This window comes from Orcinus orca, chromosome 5 (genome assembly GCF_937001465.1).
Source record: "Orcinus orca chromosome 5, mOrcOrc1.1, whole genome shotgun sequence".
NCBI classification, from domain to species: Eukaryota; Metazoa; Chordata; class Mammalia; order Artiodactyla; family Delphinidae; genus Orcinus; species Orcinus orca.
Window position 1 is genome coordinate 20,197,328 of NC_064563.1, and position 19,171 is coordinate 20,216,498.

The 19,171-nt window shown below is 35.7% G+C and overlaps 1 protein-coding gene across 3 annotated transcripts in view; it reads right to left on the reverse strand.

The window, feature by feature from the left end:
* RNF13 (ring finger protein 13) overlaps positions 1 to 19,171 on the reverse strand; it is a 137,270-nt gene that overhangs the window by 35,063 nt on the left and 83,036 nt on the right. For all 3 annotated transcript variants that reach the window (XM_004278179.3, XM_033402746.2, XM_033402748.2), the window contains 2 exons: positions 13,984 to 14,074; positions 8,541 to 8,646 (listed from right to left, as the gene is read on the reverse strand). In XM_004278179.3, coding sequence (XP_004278227.1) covers positions 8,541 to 8,646; positions 13,984 to 14,074 — 197 coding nt within the window. The remainder of the gene's footprint in view (positions 1 to 8,540; positions 8,647 to 13,983; positions 14,075 to 19,171) is intronic.

Consider the following 19,171-nt stretch of genomic DNA (forward strand, 5'->3'; position numbering starts at 1 on the left):
TGTGATTTATGTCAAAGAGTTTCCTTCCTATGTTTTCCTCTAAGAGTTTTAGAGTGTCTGGTCTTACATTTAGGTCTCGAATCCATTTTGAGTTTATTTTTGTGTATGGTGTTAGAGAGTGTTCTAATTTCATTCTTTTACATGTAGCTGTCCAGTTTTCCCAGCACCATTATTGAAGAGGCTGTCTATTCTCCATTGTATATCCTTGCCTCCTCTGTCATAGATCAGTTGACCATAGGTTCGTGGGTTTATCTCTGGGCTTTTTATCTTGTTCCATTGATCTATGTTTCTGTTTTTGTGCCAGTATGGTATTGTCTTGATTACTGCAGCTTTGTAGTATAGTCTGAAGTCAGGGAGTCTGATTCCTCCAGCTCTGTTTTTTTCCAATACTGCTTTGGCTATTCAGGGTCTTTTGTGTCTCCATACAAATTTTAAGAGTTTTGTTCTAGTTCCGTAAAAAATGCCATTGGTAATTTGATAGGAATTGCATTGAATCTGTAGATTGCTTTGGGTAGTATAGTCACTTTCACAATATTGATTCTTCCAATCCAACAACATAGTATCTCTCCATCTGTTGGTATCATCTTTAATTTCTTTCAACAGTGTCTTATAGTTTTCTGCATACAGGTCTTTTGTCTCCTTAGGTAGGTTTATTCCTAGGTATTTTATTCTTTTTGTTGCAATGGTAAATGGGAGTGTTTTCTTAATTTGTCTTTCAGATTTTTCATCATTAGTGTATAAGAATGCAAGATATTTCTGTGAATTAATTTTGTGTCCTGCAACTTTACCAGATTCATTGATTAGCTCTAGTAGTTTTCTGGTGGCATCTTTAGGATTCTCTATGTATAGTATCATGTCACCTGCAAACAGTGACAGTTTTACTTCTTCTTTTCCAATTTGTATTCCTTTTATTTCTTTTTCTTCTCTGATTGCTGTGGCTAGGACCTCCAAAACTATGTTGAATAATAGTGGTGAGAGTGGACATCCTTGTCTTGTTCCTGATCTTAGAGGAAATGCTTTCAGTTTTTCACCACTGAGAATGATGTTTGCTGTGGGTTTGTCGTATATAGCCTTTATTATGTTGAGGTAGGTTCCCTCTATGCCCACTTTCTGGAGAGTTTTTCTGATAAATCAGTGTTGAATTTTGTCAAAAGCTTTTTCTGCATCTCTTGAGATGATCATATGGTTTTTATTCTTCAATTTGTTAATATCATGTATCACACTGATTGATTTGCATATATTGAAGAATCCTCGCATCCCTGGGTTAAATCCCACTTGATCATGGTGTATGATGCTTTTAATGTGTTGTTGGATAATGTTTGCTAGTATTTTGTTGAGGATTTTTGCATCTATATTCATCAGTGATATTGGTCTGTAATTTTCTTTTTTTGTAGTATCTTTGTCTATTTTTGGTATCAGGGTGATGGTGGACTCATAGAATGAGTTTGGGAGTGTTCCTTCCTCTGCAATTTTTTGGAAGACTTTGAGAAGGATGGGTGTTAGCTCTTCTCTAAATGTTTGATAGAATTCACCTGTGAAGCCATCTGGTCCTGGATTTTTGTTTGTTGGAAGATTTTTAATCACAGTTTCAACTTCATTACTTGTGACTGGTCTGTTCATATTTTCTATTTCTTCCTGGTTCATTCTTGGAAGGTTATACCTTTCTAAGAATTTGTCCATATCTTCCAGGTTGTCCATTTTATTGGCACAGAATTGCTTGTAGTAGTCTCTTAGGATGCTTTGTATTTCTTCAGTGCCTGTTGTAACTTATACTTTTTCATTTCTAATTTTATTGATTTGAGTCCTCTCCCTCTTTTTCTTGATGAGTCTGGCTAATGGTTTATTAATTTTGTTTATCATCTCAAAGATCCAGCTTTTAGCTTTATTGATCTTTGCTACTGTTTTCTTTGTTTCTGTTTCATTTTTTTCTGCTCTGATCTTTATGATTTCTTTCCTTCTGCTAACTTTGGGTTTTGTTTGTTCTTTCTCTAGTTCCTTTAGGTGCAAGATTAGATTGATTGAGACTTTTCTTGTTTCTTGAGGTAGGCTTGTATAGCTGTAAACTTCCCTCTTAGAACTGCTTTTCCTGCATCCCATAGGTTTTGGATCGTCATGTTTTCATTGTCATTTGTCCCTAGGTATTTTTTAACTTCCTCTTTGATTTCCTCAGTGCTCTCTTGGTTATTTAGTGATGTATTGTTTAGCCTCCATGTGCTTGTGTTTTTTTTATGTATTTCTCCCTGTAATTCATTTCTAATCTCATAGTGTTGTGGTCAGAAAAGATGCTTGATATGATTTCAATTTTCTTAAATTTACTGAGGCTTGATTTGTGACCCAAGATGTGGTCTATCCTGGAGAATGTTCTGTGCGCACTTGAAAAGAAAGTGTAATCTGCTGTTTTTGGATGGAATGTCCTATAAATATCGATTAACTCTATCTGGTCTATTGTGTCATTTAAAGCTTCTATTTCCTTATTTATTTTCATTTTGGATGATCTGTCCATTGGTGTGAGTGAGGTGTTAAAGTCCCCCACTATTACTGTGTTACTGTCGATTTCCTCTTTCAGAGCTGTTAGCAGTTGCCTTATGTATTGAGGTCCTCCCATGTTGGGTGCATATAAATTTATCATTGTTATATCTTCTTCTTGGATTGATCCTTTGATCATTATGCACTGTCCTTCCTTGTCTCTTGTAGCATTGTTTATTTTAAAGTCTATTTTATCTGATATGAGTATTTCTACTCCAGCTTTCTTTTGATTTCCATGTGCATGGAATATATTTTTTCCATCACCTCATTTTCAGTCTGTATGTGTCCCTAGGTCTGACGTTGGTCTCTTTTAGACAGAATACATATAGGTCTTGTTTTTGTATCCATTCAGCAAGCCTGTGTCTTTTGGTTGGAGCATTTAATGCATTCACATATAAGGTAATTATCGATATGTATGTTCCTATGACCATTTCCTTCTTTTGGGTTTGTTTTTGTAGGTCCTTTTCTTGTCCTGTGTTTCCTACTTAGAGAAGTTCCTTTAGCATTTGTTGTAGAGCTGGTTTGGTGGTGCTAAATTCTCTTTGCTTTTGCTTGCCTGTAAAGCTTTTGATTTCTCCATCGAATCTGAATGAGATCCGTGAAGGGTAGAGTAATCTTGGTTGTAGGTTCTTCCCTTTCATCACTTTAAGTTTATCATGCCACTCCCTACTGGCTTATAGAGTTTCTGCTGAGAAATCAGCTGTTAACCTTATGGGATTTCCCTTGTATGTTATTTGTCGTTTTTCCCTTGCTGCTTTCAATAATTTTTCTTTGCCTTTACTTTTTGCCAGTTTGATTACTATGTGTCTCGGGGTGTTTCTCCTTGGGTTTATCCTGTATCGGACTCTCTGAGCTTCCTGGACTTGGGTGGCTATTTCCTTTCCCATGTTAGGGAAGTTTTTGACTATAATCTCTTCAAGTATTTTCTTGGGTCCTTTTTCTCTCTCCTCTCCTTCTGGGACCCCTATAATGAGAATGTTGTTGTGTTTAATGTTGTCCCAGAGGTCTCTTAGGCTGTCTTCATTTCTTTTCATTCTTTTTTCTTTAGTCTGTTCCGCAGCAGTGAATTCCACCATTCTGTCTTCCAGGTCACTTATCCATTCTTCTGCCTCAGTTATTCTGCTATTGATTCCTTCTAGTGTAGTTTTCATTTCAGTTATTGTATTGTTCATCTCTGTTTGTTTGCTTTTTAATTCTTCTAGGTCTTTGTTAAACATTTCTTGCATCTTCTCGATCTTTGCCTCCATTCTTTTTCCGAGGTCCTCGATCATCTTCACTATCATTCTTCTGAATTCTTTTTCTGGAAGGTTGCCTATCTCCACTTCATTTAGTTGTTTTTCTGCGGTTTTTATCTTGTCCCTTCACCTGGTACATAGCCCTCTGCCTTTTCATCTTGTCTATCTTTCTGTGAATGTGGTTTTTGTTCCACAGACTGCAGGACTGTAGTTCTTCTTGCTTCTGCTGTCTGCCCTCTGGTGGATGAGGCTATCTAAGAGGCTTGTGCAAGTCTCCTGATGGGGGGGACTGGTGGTGGGTAGAGCTGACTGTTGCTCTGGTGGGCAGAGCTCAGTAAAACTTTAATCCACTTGACTGCTGATGGGTGGAGCTGAGTTCCCTCCCTGTTGGTTGTTTGGCCTGAGGCAACCCAACACTGGAGCCTACCTGGGCTCTTTGGTGGGGCTAATGAGAGACTCTGGGAGGGCTCCCGCCAAGGAGTACTTCCCAGAACTTCTGCTGCCAGTGTCCTTGTCCCCACAGTGAGCCACAGCCACCCCCCGCCTCTGCAGGAGACCCTCCAACACTAGCAGGTAGGTCTGGTTCAGTCTCCTATGGGGTCACTGCTCCTTCCCCTGGGTCCCGATGCGCACACTACTTTGTGTGTGCCCTCCAGGAGTGAAATCTCTGTTTCCCCCAGTCCTGTCAAAGTCCTGCAATCAAATCCCACTAGCCTTCAAAGTCTGATTCTCTAGGAATTCCTCCTCCCATTGCCGGACCCCCAGGTTGGGAAGCCTGACGTGGGGCTCAGAATCTTCACTCCAGTGGGTGGACTTCTGTGGTATAAGTGTTCTGCAGTCTGTGAGTCACCCACCCAGCTGTTACGGGATTTGATTTTACTGTGATTGCACCCCTCCTACCGTCTTATTGTGGCTTCTCCTTTGTCTTTGGATGTGGGGTATGTTTTTTGGTGAGTTCCAGTGTCTTCCTGTCGATGATTGTCCAGCAGCTAGTTGTGATTCTGATGTTCTCGCAAGGAGAACATGTCCTTTTACTCCGCCATCTTGGTTCCTCAAGATAAACTTCTGACAACATTTTGCAAGGCATGGATGGATATGAATAAATAGAACTCATCCCACATATAGTAGGAATTCTCTTTAAATTATTATTTGAATATATAAATATTATAAATCACTTTATACAATACTTGAAAACAGTCAAAATAGACAATTTCTTCGAAATATAATTTAGTATGATGAAGTAGACAAGCATTTATACGTCCAAGTAATTATGAAAAAGATCAGCAGATCTAGATGATTTTACAGGCAACCTTCACCAGAAATTCAAGTAAATGATAATCCCAATTTCATTAAAAAAAACTATTTCAATAGTAGAAAATAAAAGAAAGCTTTAATTTTTTTATGGGGCTAGCTTTATCTTGTCTAATTATTTTAAACTGTTGTAAAATATACGTTTAACATCAAATTTACTATCTTAACCATTTTTAAGTACACAGGTATGTGGCAGTAAGTACATTCACGTTGTTGTGCTACCATCACCACCATCCATCCACCAAACTCTTTCCATGTCCCAAAACTGAAACTCTGTACGCATTAAACAGTAATTCCCCATTCTCCCCTCTCCACAGCCCGTGGCAACCACCATTCTACTTTCTGTCTCAATCTGACTACTCTAGGTACCACATGTAAATAGACTCATACAGTATATGTCCTTTTGTGACTGGTTTATTTCAGTTAGCATAATGTCTTCAAGATTCATCCATGTGGTAGCATCTGTCAGAATTCCCTTCCTTTTTAAGGCTGAATAATATTCCATTGCATGTATATGCCACATTTTGTTTATCTACTCATCCATCAATGGACAATTGGGTTGCTTCTACCTTTGGCTTATTGAAAATAATGCTGTTATGAACATAAGCATACAAATATCTGACTCCCTGCTTTCAATTCTTTTGGGTATATACCCAGAAGTGGAATTGTCGGATCATATGATAAATTTATGTTTAACTTTTTTGAAGAGTTGCTGTACTGTTTTCTATAGTGACTGCTCTATTTAACATTCCTACCAACAGTGCTCAAGGGATTGTCTAGTTTTGATGTCAAGATTATTCTAGCCCCATAAAACTAAAATTTTCCCCTTACCTGGACATTCAGATTGCTAATATTTTATTTAGGATTTTTGCACCTATGTCCAAGTGTAAAACTGGCAGATCATATTAGAGAAATCTGAATAACCCAAAATGCAAAGACAAACTTCATATATCATAATCAAAGAGAGTTTATACCCAAAATACAAGGATTTTTAGAATTTACAAAACAAATTCATGTAATCCAGCATAACAATAGAGTAAAAGAAAAAACAATGATTATTACAACAGATAGAAAAAAAGACATATAATGCAGTACCCGTTCATTATTTTAAAAGAAAAAAGGCAAATAAAAATTTAGTTTATCTCTAATTCTTATACCATTTTTTTTGTTTTACCAGAAAATATAGCACAACGTTAAACAGGAGGTACAACAGGCATCCTTTGTTTTTTGTTCCTGACTTTCATGGAAAGGCTTCTAATAATTCAGTATTTTATGATGTTCATTTTAAGTTTTTAGTCATTAATCTTTATTGGCTTAAGGGTATTTACTTTTAATTTGCCAAGGGTACTTTTTGCTTGTTGTTTGTTGTTCTAACTTTCCATCCTTGCTTCTATACTGAAAACCCAGGAGAATCAACAAATTCAAATTACAGAATAGGAGAACTCAGTAAGTTTGCAGAGATAAGATTAATATATAAAAATCAATAATGTCCGGTGTCCAAATGTTGGTCTCTAAATACTACTCTTCAATTAAAAAAAGCAGAGCTCCTTGGAGAAATATCTGATTCCAGGGCTGGGGCAGAAAAATAAACAATGAGCCTGGAGTTTCTTATAGTACCAAACACTAAAGAAGTACTTACAAAACAAAAGGATGGGTCAAATCAAAGGGACCCAAGACCCAGCCTGCAGAGCTCCCAATCGTCAAAGCTCAAATAATTTAAACAACAAAAATGAATGTAGTATTGGATTATTACCCAAAGTATAAAATAAATATACAGGGTACAAACTAATATAAATAAATGACTGAACAAATAAATGCCAAGAAGAGACAAATCTTTCTTACAAAAGAATTCTAAATAATAAATGTAGATACTTCCCTACTCCCAGGAAGTGGAGCTTAATTCCTGCTCCTCCCCACTTTTAGGACAGGCTATATTTAGTGCCTCACTTCCAAAGGAAGAATAGAATAGAGAAAGAGAAAAAATATTAACTTTAGAGTGGAAAAACCTGGCAAACATTACCTAAACCAAGGGATGAAGGTTATCATCATCGGTGATGTCATGCAAATATCATGTACCCCCTGGCATGTTAGGATGAGAAGGGCACTTGACTTTGCTGATACTCTTTTTAAAAACCTATAACCAACCCAATCTAATCATAAGAAAAATATCAGATTAAGGGACATTCTACAGGATACCTGGCCAAGACTCTTCAAGGCTGTCAAGGTCATGAAAAACAAGGAGAGATTAAGAAACTGTTCAGAGATCAGGAGACTGGGAATACATGATAATTTAAAACAATGTGGTAACCTGGACTGGGTCCTGGAACAGAAAGAAAACATTAATGGAAAAACGTAAAATCTATCCAGTCTGGAATTTAGTAATAGTAATGTTACCACTGTCAGTTTCTTAGTTTTGACAAATGTATCATGGTAAAGTAAAATGTTAACAATGGGGGCAACTAGGTAAGGAATGTACAGGAACTCTCTTCTTTGCAATTTCTCTGTAAATCTTAACACTATTCCAAAATTAAAAGTTTATTTTAAAAAATCAACAATGTTCTTATACCCTAGTAATAACCAATTAGAAAATGAAATTCCAAAAAGGTCTAACAAAATACATGCAAAATGTTTACAGAAAAAAATTATTGAACTGATGTATATGAAAAACCAAAACAAATTAAAAGAAAGCCCACAACATCATAGGAAGACTAAATATTTCAAAGACAGTGTTTAATCTTTAATCTATGAATTCAATACAATAATAAACTCACTGGATGTTAATATAGATACTCTTTATGAAAAATAAAAAGGTTAGAGACAATAATGGGATTGTTTCATATCTTTGTAAATCTCTTTTAATATCTATCTTAATAGAATACAGAGGGATTCTCATATCTGCTTCTGCATTCAGTTTGTTTTGATATCACACACCATGTAGCCTCTAGAAACCTCTTCTATAAACCCTAAGAGAATCCCACTGTCTGCCCATCAATACATCTTTTTCTCTTTATTTTTTACAATGCATTTCAAAGTAAGCTGCAGATATCAGTATACTTCCCCTCAAATACTTCAGCATATAAACTCATTACTTAAGAGTTTAGCATTTTTTATTAGTTCTTTTTTTCTTTTTATGTAAAATTTACATACAATGAAATGCACAAAATTTAAGTATGAATTTGGTGATTCGGACATTGCGCAACCCAAACGTCTCTCAAGATACAGAACGTGACTCTCACTCCCCAGGAAATTCCCTTATACCCTTCTGAGTAAATTCCCCATCCCTCTCTAGCCCCCCAAAGCAATCACTGTTTTGATTTTTTTTCTACCCAGATTATCTTTGCCTTTTCCAGAACCGGTCATATAAATGGACTCATACAATACGTACTCTTTTATGTAAGTCTTCTATACAGTGTGTTTTAGAGCCATTCATACTATTTTTTAAAAAGTATTTAAAATTATTTTACCTACCATGAAAATGACTATCAAGATGAGACAGATGCCCACTATGATAAGGAAGGGGATTAAGTAGTATTCCAGAGGAAGGCTAAATTCTGGAACTAAGATAATGTGGCCCCTGGAAGAAAAGAAAAATTAATAGTTGGGAAGTATTAAAAGTTGCCAAATTATGATATTAATTGAAAACAAAAATATTTTAAAAAGGCATTTAGACATTACAATTCAATCCACTAGACACATCTCATTTTCTAACATATGATTTCTAATAATTTAAGGGATGCTTTTTCCAATGTTAAGTCAAGTTTACGTACCGGCCAAAATAATTTGCCTATATAATTAAAAGAAACTTTTAGACTGGGTAGAGGAAATCAGCCAATCAATACTTACTGTGTCCATCCTGGAAACACGTCTTTACCGAATTTAGTAACCTGAGTAAAAGTTAGCATATTTTACATGCAAAATCAGCATTTAAATAATGGCAGTGCCTCGGGCAGCATGCCAGCAAGAACCCCCTCCCCAACCAAATCACTGTTCATCAGTTTCTCCCATGAAAAAAATCTCTGGAGCCACTACTGACGAAAATATACTCCCCGTTCCCTTTATGCGTCACATGAGCTTGTTGTACCAAGTACAACAGATATAACCCCTGTACTCCACATTCATCTGTGAGATATGGAATGAAAGAACCGGCAACAGAATTCACAGGAGTTGTAGCTTCTCTCTTCTCAACCTTCTCCACAGCTTGAATGAAAAAAAAAAACCTACAAAAATGTGTATGTTGCGTGCGGGGACGGGGGGTAGAGAGTACCACAGGATTTATTCTCCTCTGTTACTAACCATGGTTAATACGGTTATATGGTTATTAACCATACAATACTGCTATTATAAAAATTCACCGGGACTCATGAAATGAAACGGAACAGAATAAGCACACTATCTGTGTTGCGTGAGCAAATTTTACATGGCAGCAAAATCCTGCAATAGAAAATACCCTCAGTCTAGGGAAGGGTCTGTATAATGGTCAGTGAGATGACTGATTTCTCCATAATATTCCTGTGCAACTCAACTAGTATGGTGCTAGCAACACTACTTCGTTACCCACTGCTGGCTGGTTTTTTAAGTAGCGACTCCAGGTACTTCATAACACAAGGGTTAAATGCAAAACAAAACTTCTCAACGTAAAAGGAAATGAAAACAAGTTGACTCCTTCCCCCATGCAGAAATGCTTAGGATGCCCTAGTACTCAAGAAAAATAACATGAAAACAAATTATTTCTATTCCCAAGCAATTTTTAAGTCTTCATGCTATTAACAATTTTATTCACATCCAAAGAGCTCCATCAATCTTTAACAAAAAGAAGAACAAAAAAACGAAATACCAGGAATTTCCCCCAATAATTTAAATATTTTCCAAAAACTGCTAACATTGCTAAAAGTAGCTTTTTACTTCACTTTCCAGCAGAATGACAAAAGATTTATATGCATTTTTGTAACTTTATATAAAATACTGAAGTGACTGATATATCATCAGTATAAAAAAGAGAAAAGCAAGCCTGGGCTGCTCTATTTGATACCATCTCTTCCAGCATGAGGCCAGCTCTGTAAACAACGTCCCTGTTCTTGGTACAAACCCTCTGAAACTGCCCCAGGGCCACGGCTGAGTTACAGTAACGAATGGTGCCACTTTTAAGTAGAAGAGCCTTTCAATGAGATGCTGATCCTCTGCAACCTCCCTAACTACTTCCACCAAACTGCTATAAATTAACACTGTTAGGGTTTAGAAGCCAGATTAAACTATATATAGATAGAGATACGGACACTGAGCTTTTAAGATACTTAGAGCCGTCTATCAACTGCAGACCCTTTAAAGATCTTCACAGTATATCTTGACAGTAAACTAAAATGGTTTGAGATATAGCAGGCTATATAAACGAGACAGTTTATAGTCTACTGCGTTTTCTTAACCAAATTGCTAATGGTGAAGGTGGTGACGGCGATGATACAGGGTGGAGAACTACAACAGAATATCAGTCTCCCAGCTTTATTTCTATTCCCTCTGCCCAGGTTCCCACAGCTGAGGCTGCAGACTCATCCCTGTCCTAACCCCAGATCAATCTGTACTTGAAGGAGGAGATATTTAAACAGCTTTTAGTAAGAATCTTCCCATACTACCTCCATGTCCACCCCTCAATATAGTACATTCCATGTGCTCTGCAGCTAAGACTCCATCATTGAAGCAGAGTCCTAAGCAACCTAGGAAATAGTGTCTCATTCTCCTTTGCATGAGTTCCCAGGTTACTTTCAAACCAGGTGTTAGGCCTAAACTCTAACTTCAATAATAATCTAACAGTAACAGTAATCTCTAATTTCCCAACCCCTCTGTTGACACAGGAGGTCTTGCCTTGTCTGTTTTGTTATCCAACCCCCATCATGAATTGGGAGATGGGGATTGACATATATACACTAATATGTATAAAATGGATAACTAATAAGAACCTGCTGTATAAAAAAATAAATAAAATTCAAAAATTCAAAAAAAATACTTTAAATATATATATTCAATCATCTTGGGAAGATGCTAGCAAACCAAATCATTTTAAAAACAGTAAATAAAGGGAAAGAATCAAATGTTTATCCTATCTTTCCTAAACAGACTGTACATCAAGGTAATCAAATAATTGATAAGGTGTGAGTCCTCTTTATAGAAGTATTTCAGCTAATAAATGAAGAAGGAATTATAAAATTAGATTACTTGCAAATCCTAAAGAGCTAAATGGATCTAGACAATGATCATTAATGATTGCTGCCCTCGCAAAGAGAGAACCAAATATTATGTCTCCTGATGGAAATACATAATAACACACATAAATTACTCTTGCCTCACCTATCCTCCTGGCCCCCCAAGCACACTTGAATTTGAACAAACCTCTAGGTCTAATGAGCAATTTACAGGGAAAATAAATAACAAAGGAATACTCTAGGCAATACACCAAGGATGCAGTCAGGAAAGTTTGGACTGTGGTAAAAATTGTACAGGACAAATGACCCTGTTGCTTCAATAAATAAATGACTAGGAAAAAAAAAAGAGTCATAGCAAGTGTATGGATTAAAAATAGGGTGATCACATGCCCTGATTTGCTCAGAAACAAATCTAAAGACTGAAATATGGGTTGATATTGAATTAATGTTTACTTTAAAAATAAAAGGTAAAATAATGATAATATCATTATATTTTTTATATATAACCTATCTTCTAGTGATATATTCTGAGATATTTACAGTTGAGATGATAGGATATATAGTACTTGCTTTAAAATAATCACAGTGTGGGGAAGAAAAGTGGCGGGTGGCGCTTCAGAGCGGACAGTCCAAACAAAATTGGCCATGAGTTGATAATTCTGAAACTGAAGGATCAGATTCATTCTACTCACCTCCCTACTTTTAAACAGTAGAATAAATTAATGGGTAGGTAGGTAGGCAGGCAGGCAGACCAACCAGCCAGCCAGCCAGCAGATGGATGAGGCAAATCAGTAAGAACAGGTCCACAATCCCTTAAGCACAATTCTGAAACCTAAAAAGCTTTAAAAAGTAATGTTTGCAATTCATTTGCTAGTCAACCTGAACCTAACTGACATGATAAAATACTCATACATTTATTGCAGATATATATGTAATGTGATTATGGGATGCTGCCTCAAATCCTATTTGGATGTTACATAACTTAAAAATCTGAAAATGTTAAAATTCCATGTTACATCTGTCCCCAACAGTTGGGATAAGGGATTTTGCGGCCTTGCATTAACACGGGAAGGGTCTTAATATTAAGTAAATAAAGTATGTTACAAAATACTAAGTATTGTATGGTACTATTTTACGAGCACATTATCCCTAATTAATGTCAGTATTCAAACATGCAGAAAAAAAATTAAAAGCTTTTTAAAAAACAGTAGCTGTTGTTAGAGAATAGTATCATAGGGACTTTTGTTTAAATGCTTTATATTTCTGAATTTTTCCACATTTTACCAGCAAATATGTATTACTTTTTTAATGTAAAAAGATATGACTTTACCATTAAAAACAAAAAAAGACTCTTTAAAATACATATTAAAATATACAGACTTTTTCTAAATGAAGCAATAATACTGAGGTAAAAGCAAGTAGTAGTTTTCCACCTCCCATTAACTACATAAATATGGCTGACAAAATACCATCTTGCCTAACTATTTTTAATACAACATCCAAAATTATATTCCCTAACATAATAAAAATTTTCTGAGCGCAGAATATGTGAACAGTATTTTAAATATCAAAACTGTATAGGGAAAATGACAAAAATCATAAACAAAAAAATCTTTCCCTCTCTTTCTTTTATTCATATCCAAACTCAAATATTCCTGGATTTCTTCCCCCCTAAATAATTAGAATTCCATTTCATTGTGCCAGTTTCCTCTTTTGGCAAATGTAGATAGTAAGAGATAATAATAACCTCTAGAGGGTTGTTGTGAGAATTATAAATGTAAAGGCCTCGTTTCATGAGTGCCTGGCACTTGCTAATTCCTCAATAAATACTACTGCTTTTATTATTAATACTGTTGTTATTGTTCCTCTTAGTCAAAAGGCTGTTCCTGTCCACTATGTTTTGGGGAGCTGTTTCATGGAAGAAGCTCTGAAGTGTTAATTTAATTGCACTATTTCTATATAAGATAAGACAGTTGTGCCTTAAGTTAGTTTCAGTCTATTTGTTACCATGGTAATGAGGTTTGGGGGAGATATTCCATAAGAAGTTTCTAATTCCAAATCAAACTTTTTAAACTTGAAAACAAACTTTCTGTGTTTGTAAAAGTTAGTCACTTAACACACTGTGTTTTGGATTCTTTGTTTATAAAATAACATTTCTTTTTAATAAAATACAAACATGTCTTAATGAAAAGTATCATATAAATGTAAATCAGGGACTTCCCTGATGGTCCAGTGGTTAACAATCTGCCTTCCAATGCAGGGGACAGATGCGGGTTTGATCCCTGGTCAGGGAACTAAGATCCCACATGCTGCAGGGCAAATAAGGCCACGTGCCGCAACTACAGAGCCCACACGCCCCAACGAAAGATCCTGCGTGCTGCAGCTAAGACCCAACACAGCCGAAAAAAAGAAAGTAAATCACATTGCTTCTAAATACCAATAGTTTGATTAAACTATAAAAGTGAAAGTTTTTTTATCTTTTTAGTAACATGGGTGGCTTAATCCCTCTAGCATAAATGTATTTGCAATATGCAATCCTACACAGAACAAACAGTACAATACAGTAAGTCTTAAAATCATGACATAAGAAGATATAATTTAGCACGATAGAGTACATTCTAAAACAGAACTTTGATTACAACTAATCTTATATAATTCTACCCTAATAAAGACAATAATTTTTAGCTACATGATTATTTCTTATATCCATTACTTACCCTTTTTCATACGTGAACTCATCTTTCAGGGAATTAGCTGATGATTCGCCAATAAAGACAGATGGAATGTCAATTTTCTTTAGTACCTCAACTGTATAAAACAATAATAAAATTATTCTTCAAAGCCCATACTTAGTGTAAAATCAACTTAACCTTCTTCATAATAACAGCAAATACAACTGGAAATAATTACAATCAACTTGAATTATCTATTAGTTGATTTTCCAGATTGCACATTTATACCATCATCAAAATGGCTGAGAAACATTATTACATTTACAATAACAAAAGCTAACATTTTGCATATAACATTACCGCACTACCTCAATAGTCCTGAGATTGAAATATAACTCCTATTTTGATTATTTCCATTTGATTTATTTGATTTATTCCTCTACAAACATAATTAACTATTAGAAAGGAAGAAGAGGAAGAAATGTAAAGTGTTTTTTCCACTCATAACTTAATTCCTAAATGAAAAAGTGAAAAAAGCTTTTTGTTTACATACCCATTCCCACGAGAGGTGTAAGCCAAAGAATGTAAGAAAAGACCATTTTACAACAGTCTGAAAAATGACACCACACATCTAAGGCTTTACAGAGTGAAGGGCTGACAGTTCCGAAAGGGCACAGGATAGGGAAGCTGGGTAAATTTCTACTTCCTCCTAAGCCTGGAGTTCATGATAAAGCATTGTGTTTTGATTCGTGTCCTACGAAAGTTTACTTTTACATCTATGGTAAAAAAAAAACTAAAATCAAATGCCAACAAAAAAAGAACTTTGCAAAAATTACCCAGTACTCGAGAAATAAAAAATATCATCTTACTCTTCCTATAGAAAAAGCAGCCATATTTTTAACTGCGAGTTATTTTAACAGATTTGGCTTTAGAGGAAGTCCATTTGCCTGCTTTTGTTACATTTTTTGCAAAAACTTTGTTCTACATTTCTTTAAAAAATGTATATTAATTATTTATTTAAAAGGGGGGGGTGGATACAAGTAAAGAAGAACAGAACACAGCCATAATCCTTCCCACCCAAAGACAAGGCTTTCATTTGAAGCAATATAAACAGTTCTTTAAGTTTCGACAAATGCATACAATTATGTGAGCATCACCACGATCAAGATAAAAAAATGTTTTATCATCCCTCCAAATTCCCTCATGCCCCTTTATAGTCAACCCTCACCACAACTTCGGCAACCACTAACGTATTTTTCTTTAATTCTTATAAAGACAAGTTTTAAAGTTTTAAAATCTTGGTATCCTTAGTACATTTTTTTTTTTCGTTTTCAGATTGTTTGGATATATGCAAATAAAATCATTCATTCCGTACGTTCTCTCTCTTTCTGTCTCTCTCTCACACACACCCATACACACATGCCCATATCATATAAACCCTAAGAGGGAAGGAACGAAAGTGGTTAGCAGAGGAACACTTAATCACTATCTTTATATTACTAAGATCAATAAATATTTAAATTTTTGTATTAATGGGATCATCTAATAATGGGGAAAAAGTATAGGCTTTTTCCACTCAATGGTATACCTCAGATATCCTGTCATGTCAATAAATAAACATCTACCTCATAATTTTTAATAGCTACAGAGGTACTGTTATATAACCATATATATTTTAGGGAGAAATTTTCTGTCATGCTAAGAGATCTTTCTCTTTCACATAAGTTTAAATTTTAATTTATTTGATAATTAAAACTTGGAATTGTATACCCTTTGTAAAATGCTTTACTCTTTCATGAAGATACTCTGATAAACTCGAGGAGGAATTTTTGGCTTGTAACTACTGGCTTAGAATTATTGGAAGCAACATAACTTCCCTGAGTTATGATATCTAATGAGATGTTAAAAGCTCCTCACTTTAGTCAGAAGATTAAGAAGGGGGAAATGATGTACACAAATATAAACAGCCATCCTGGAGACTCTGCAACATCAGTTATCTACTGAAAACAAAACCAAATGTTTTAGTTCACAAAATACTTTAAAAACACGAAATCTTAATTCTGATCCACAAAACAACTCTGTGAAGTATGCGTGCCAAGTAGTATTATCGTATCACAGACAGATTATAATTGAAGCAGCCAGCCCCAACCTCTCCAGATGCACATGTCCAACTGCCGGTTCAGTTTTCCCATTTGACTGCCTAGCAGATGTTTCAAACTTAATGTTTCTCAAACGGAATCCTCAATATCTCTTTTCCATTAATCAGTTCTACTTCTGCTCTTTCTCATCTCTGTAACTAACTATTCACCTAGTTTCTCAAGTTAAACATCTTGGAGTTTTCCTTGTCTCCTCCCCTTCTTTTATTCCTTATATCAAACCCTATCAACCTCAAAATATATCCATAATCCTATCACTTCCCATCACAGTCACCGCTAATACTCCAAACTGCCATCGCCTCTTGCCCGGCTGCTGCACCGATGTTCTAACTGGTCTCTCAGTTGGCACTCTTGCCCATCTCTCACCTTCAGTCTATTCTCCAAAGAACAACCAAAGTGATCCTTTAAAATCTGTCAGATCACCTCACACCTCTGCTTAAAACCCATGTAAAACAAATCCCAAAGTCCCACAAGACCCAACATGATCTAGTCCCTGGCTCCCTCTCCAACTTCATCCCCTGCAACTCTCTCCCTCCCTTGTTCATTCTACTCCAGCCACTGTGATTTTCTGCCACACCTTGAAAACACCAAGTATGCTTTATCTTTGAGCATTTGCATTTGCCTGCCGTTCCCTTTCCTCGGAATATCCTCCTCCAAAAATCTGCATGGCTCAGCCTCTCACTTTAGACCTATGCTCAAATGTCAAAGCCTCATAGCAACCTTCTCTGATCACCCTATCTAGAAGAGCTATCCTCCTCTCATCCCTGTCACTATGTATCCCTTTAACCTGGCATGTTTTTCTTCATAGCACTTACCACTACTTGACATATACCATACCTCTTTGATTATCTGTTCATTTCCTCTCTTCCACCCTAGAATGCAATAATAACAATAATAACTGCAGCAATAATAATAGCAGCTAAATAACCATTAAATAATTACTAAGAACCAGGCAGTCTTCTAGATGTTTTATATGTCATAAGCAACAAACCAGTGAGTTGAGTACTATTATCATCCCCATTTAACATATCAGAAAAGTGAGGCACAGAGATGTTAGGTAATGTTCCCAAGGTCACATAGCTGGTAGGTGGTGGAGCTGGGATTCAAACCTTGTAAGGCAATACTCAGAAACCATACTCTTTAACTACTGCATTCTGCTACCTCAATGAAAAGTATGAGCAAAGCCTTAAAACTGTATCATTTCCTGCCGTAGTCATGATGCCTAAAAGACTGCTTGATGCAGAGTAGCCTGTCAAAAAATATTTGTTGAAGGCAGAAAGCAAGGAAAAAAGGAGAAGAAACAAACCCATACTGGTAACTTGCCCTATTTATACAGCTAGAAATTTGCACAGCCTAGACCCAAACTTGAGGCTGAGACTCCTAATGTAGATTCTTTCCACTCTGCTATGGCATGGGTTTTCTCATATACCTTCTTTCATGTGATCTTCAAAACTTCGTCAGGTCAAATAAAAATTAAAATTATTCACACTTTTACAGATGAAAATAAAGGGCCTGGAAAGGTTAGTGACTTTTCCAGCAGCACAGGTCAGTTCATATATCAACTAACTTGGAATAAACCCACATTTCCTGGTCTTGAAGTTTGTATTCTTCCCCACCACATTCTGCTGCTGCCTCCTGAAGATGACAAATGTGATTGACTCACTGAGCTAATCCATCCTATGTCCTAGCTGAAATAAGAAACAGATACATTCCTGTGTGAAATGTTGGCAAGAGGCCTTTAAAACTTCCTTTTGTGTCCAGATATTAGAACCTCTGCTCTTAGGGGAACACATGTGGCTATGATCTAAGCCTAAAAAAGAGCGATAGATACATGCTTCTTTTAATAAATCTGTGCTTTCCTTTCCTCTACCAAGTAACAGCAAAGATGAAAATGGTAAAGATCTTTACAACATGTTGGATATATGAAATGTTCAAACACATACACACTCAAGGACAGAGCAAAATGTCATGGAAAGTAATCCAAGCAATGAAGTCAAGAACCAAAATTCTGAACAATCTTTGAAATATAATAACTCAGTTGGAACATTTCCATAGCAACAACAGGCTTATATGGTCATGTGCTACTTCTAATATTTAGCACACTTTCCTTAGGAACTGATATGATAATCACAAAAAGGTTTTAGTACAAAGACAAAACAGGTGTTAAGGGGAACTGACACTTTCATCTTGCAAATTTTTTATTAAAAGCGTGTCAAAAGAGTAAATAGTTTACAAATACTAATCATTGTATTCAACCCAGAACCCTTGAGAAGGTCTTGAGGGTTGCTAAAACCTAGGCCCAGGCCTTCAGCAAAACACACAAAGAGTAGGTAACTTGCTCAAAATTATACATTCAAAACAAGTAGGAGCTCACATTTGAATTCAGGCCTATTTTCAGAGTGTGTACACTTTCTGTTTTGCCAGTAATGTATACAGGTCACAAAAGTGACTAGCCTGGGAGGTACTGTGTAGGATAATAATTGTTTTTTATGGGAGGTGATTAAAGGAAGAGAAGACAACTGTGTCAAATCTGTAGTAAAACAGTACTAGTTTATTTGATAAGTAAAATCCCTTCATCAAGTCCTCTAATTCCTAAACAGTGGTTATCAAACCTTTTGTGAAATGCTAGAACCTCTTAAGGGTACTTCATGCATTCTACAGTTATGATTTAATCAGCTAGAAGATTAAAATAATAATTTAAAATATAAAGAAACTAATGGACTTATCGCTAAATTTTACTTTTTATATATTGTATTTTTGCCCCAGATTAAATTAGGGGTAAGAAGGAAAAGAGTTCAACTCAACAACAACAAAAAATACTGTCTCATGTTATAAAAAGATTTTTTTGGTCAAGGAATCCAAAATATTTCCTATTGAGGATGCAGTTATTTAAAGTCCTAAATACATTCCAATGGAGTATATCAGTCCATAGCTTTAGGGCTGCTCTTTGCTGCAAACTCTTTCTTGCATATATGACTCAATTCAACTTAATAACAAGAGGTATTATTGTTATATACTAAAAGGAAAACAAAAACAAAATATTTAATCCTGAATGTTGGCAGTGTATTTATTTAGTG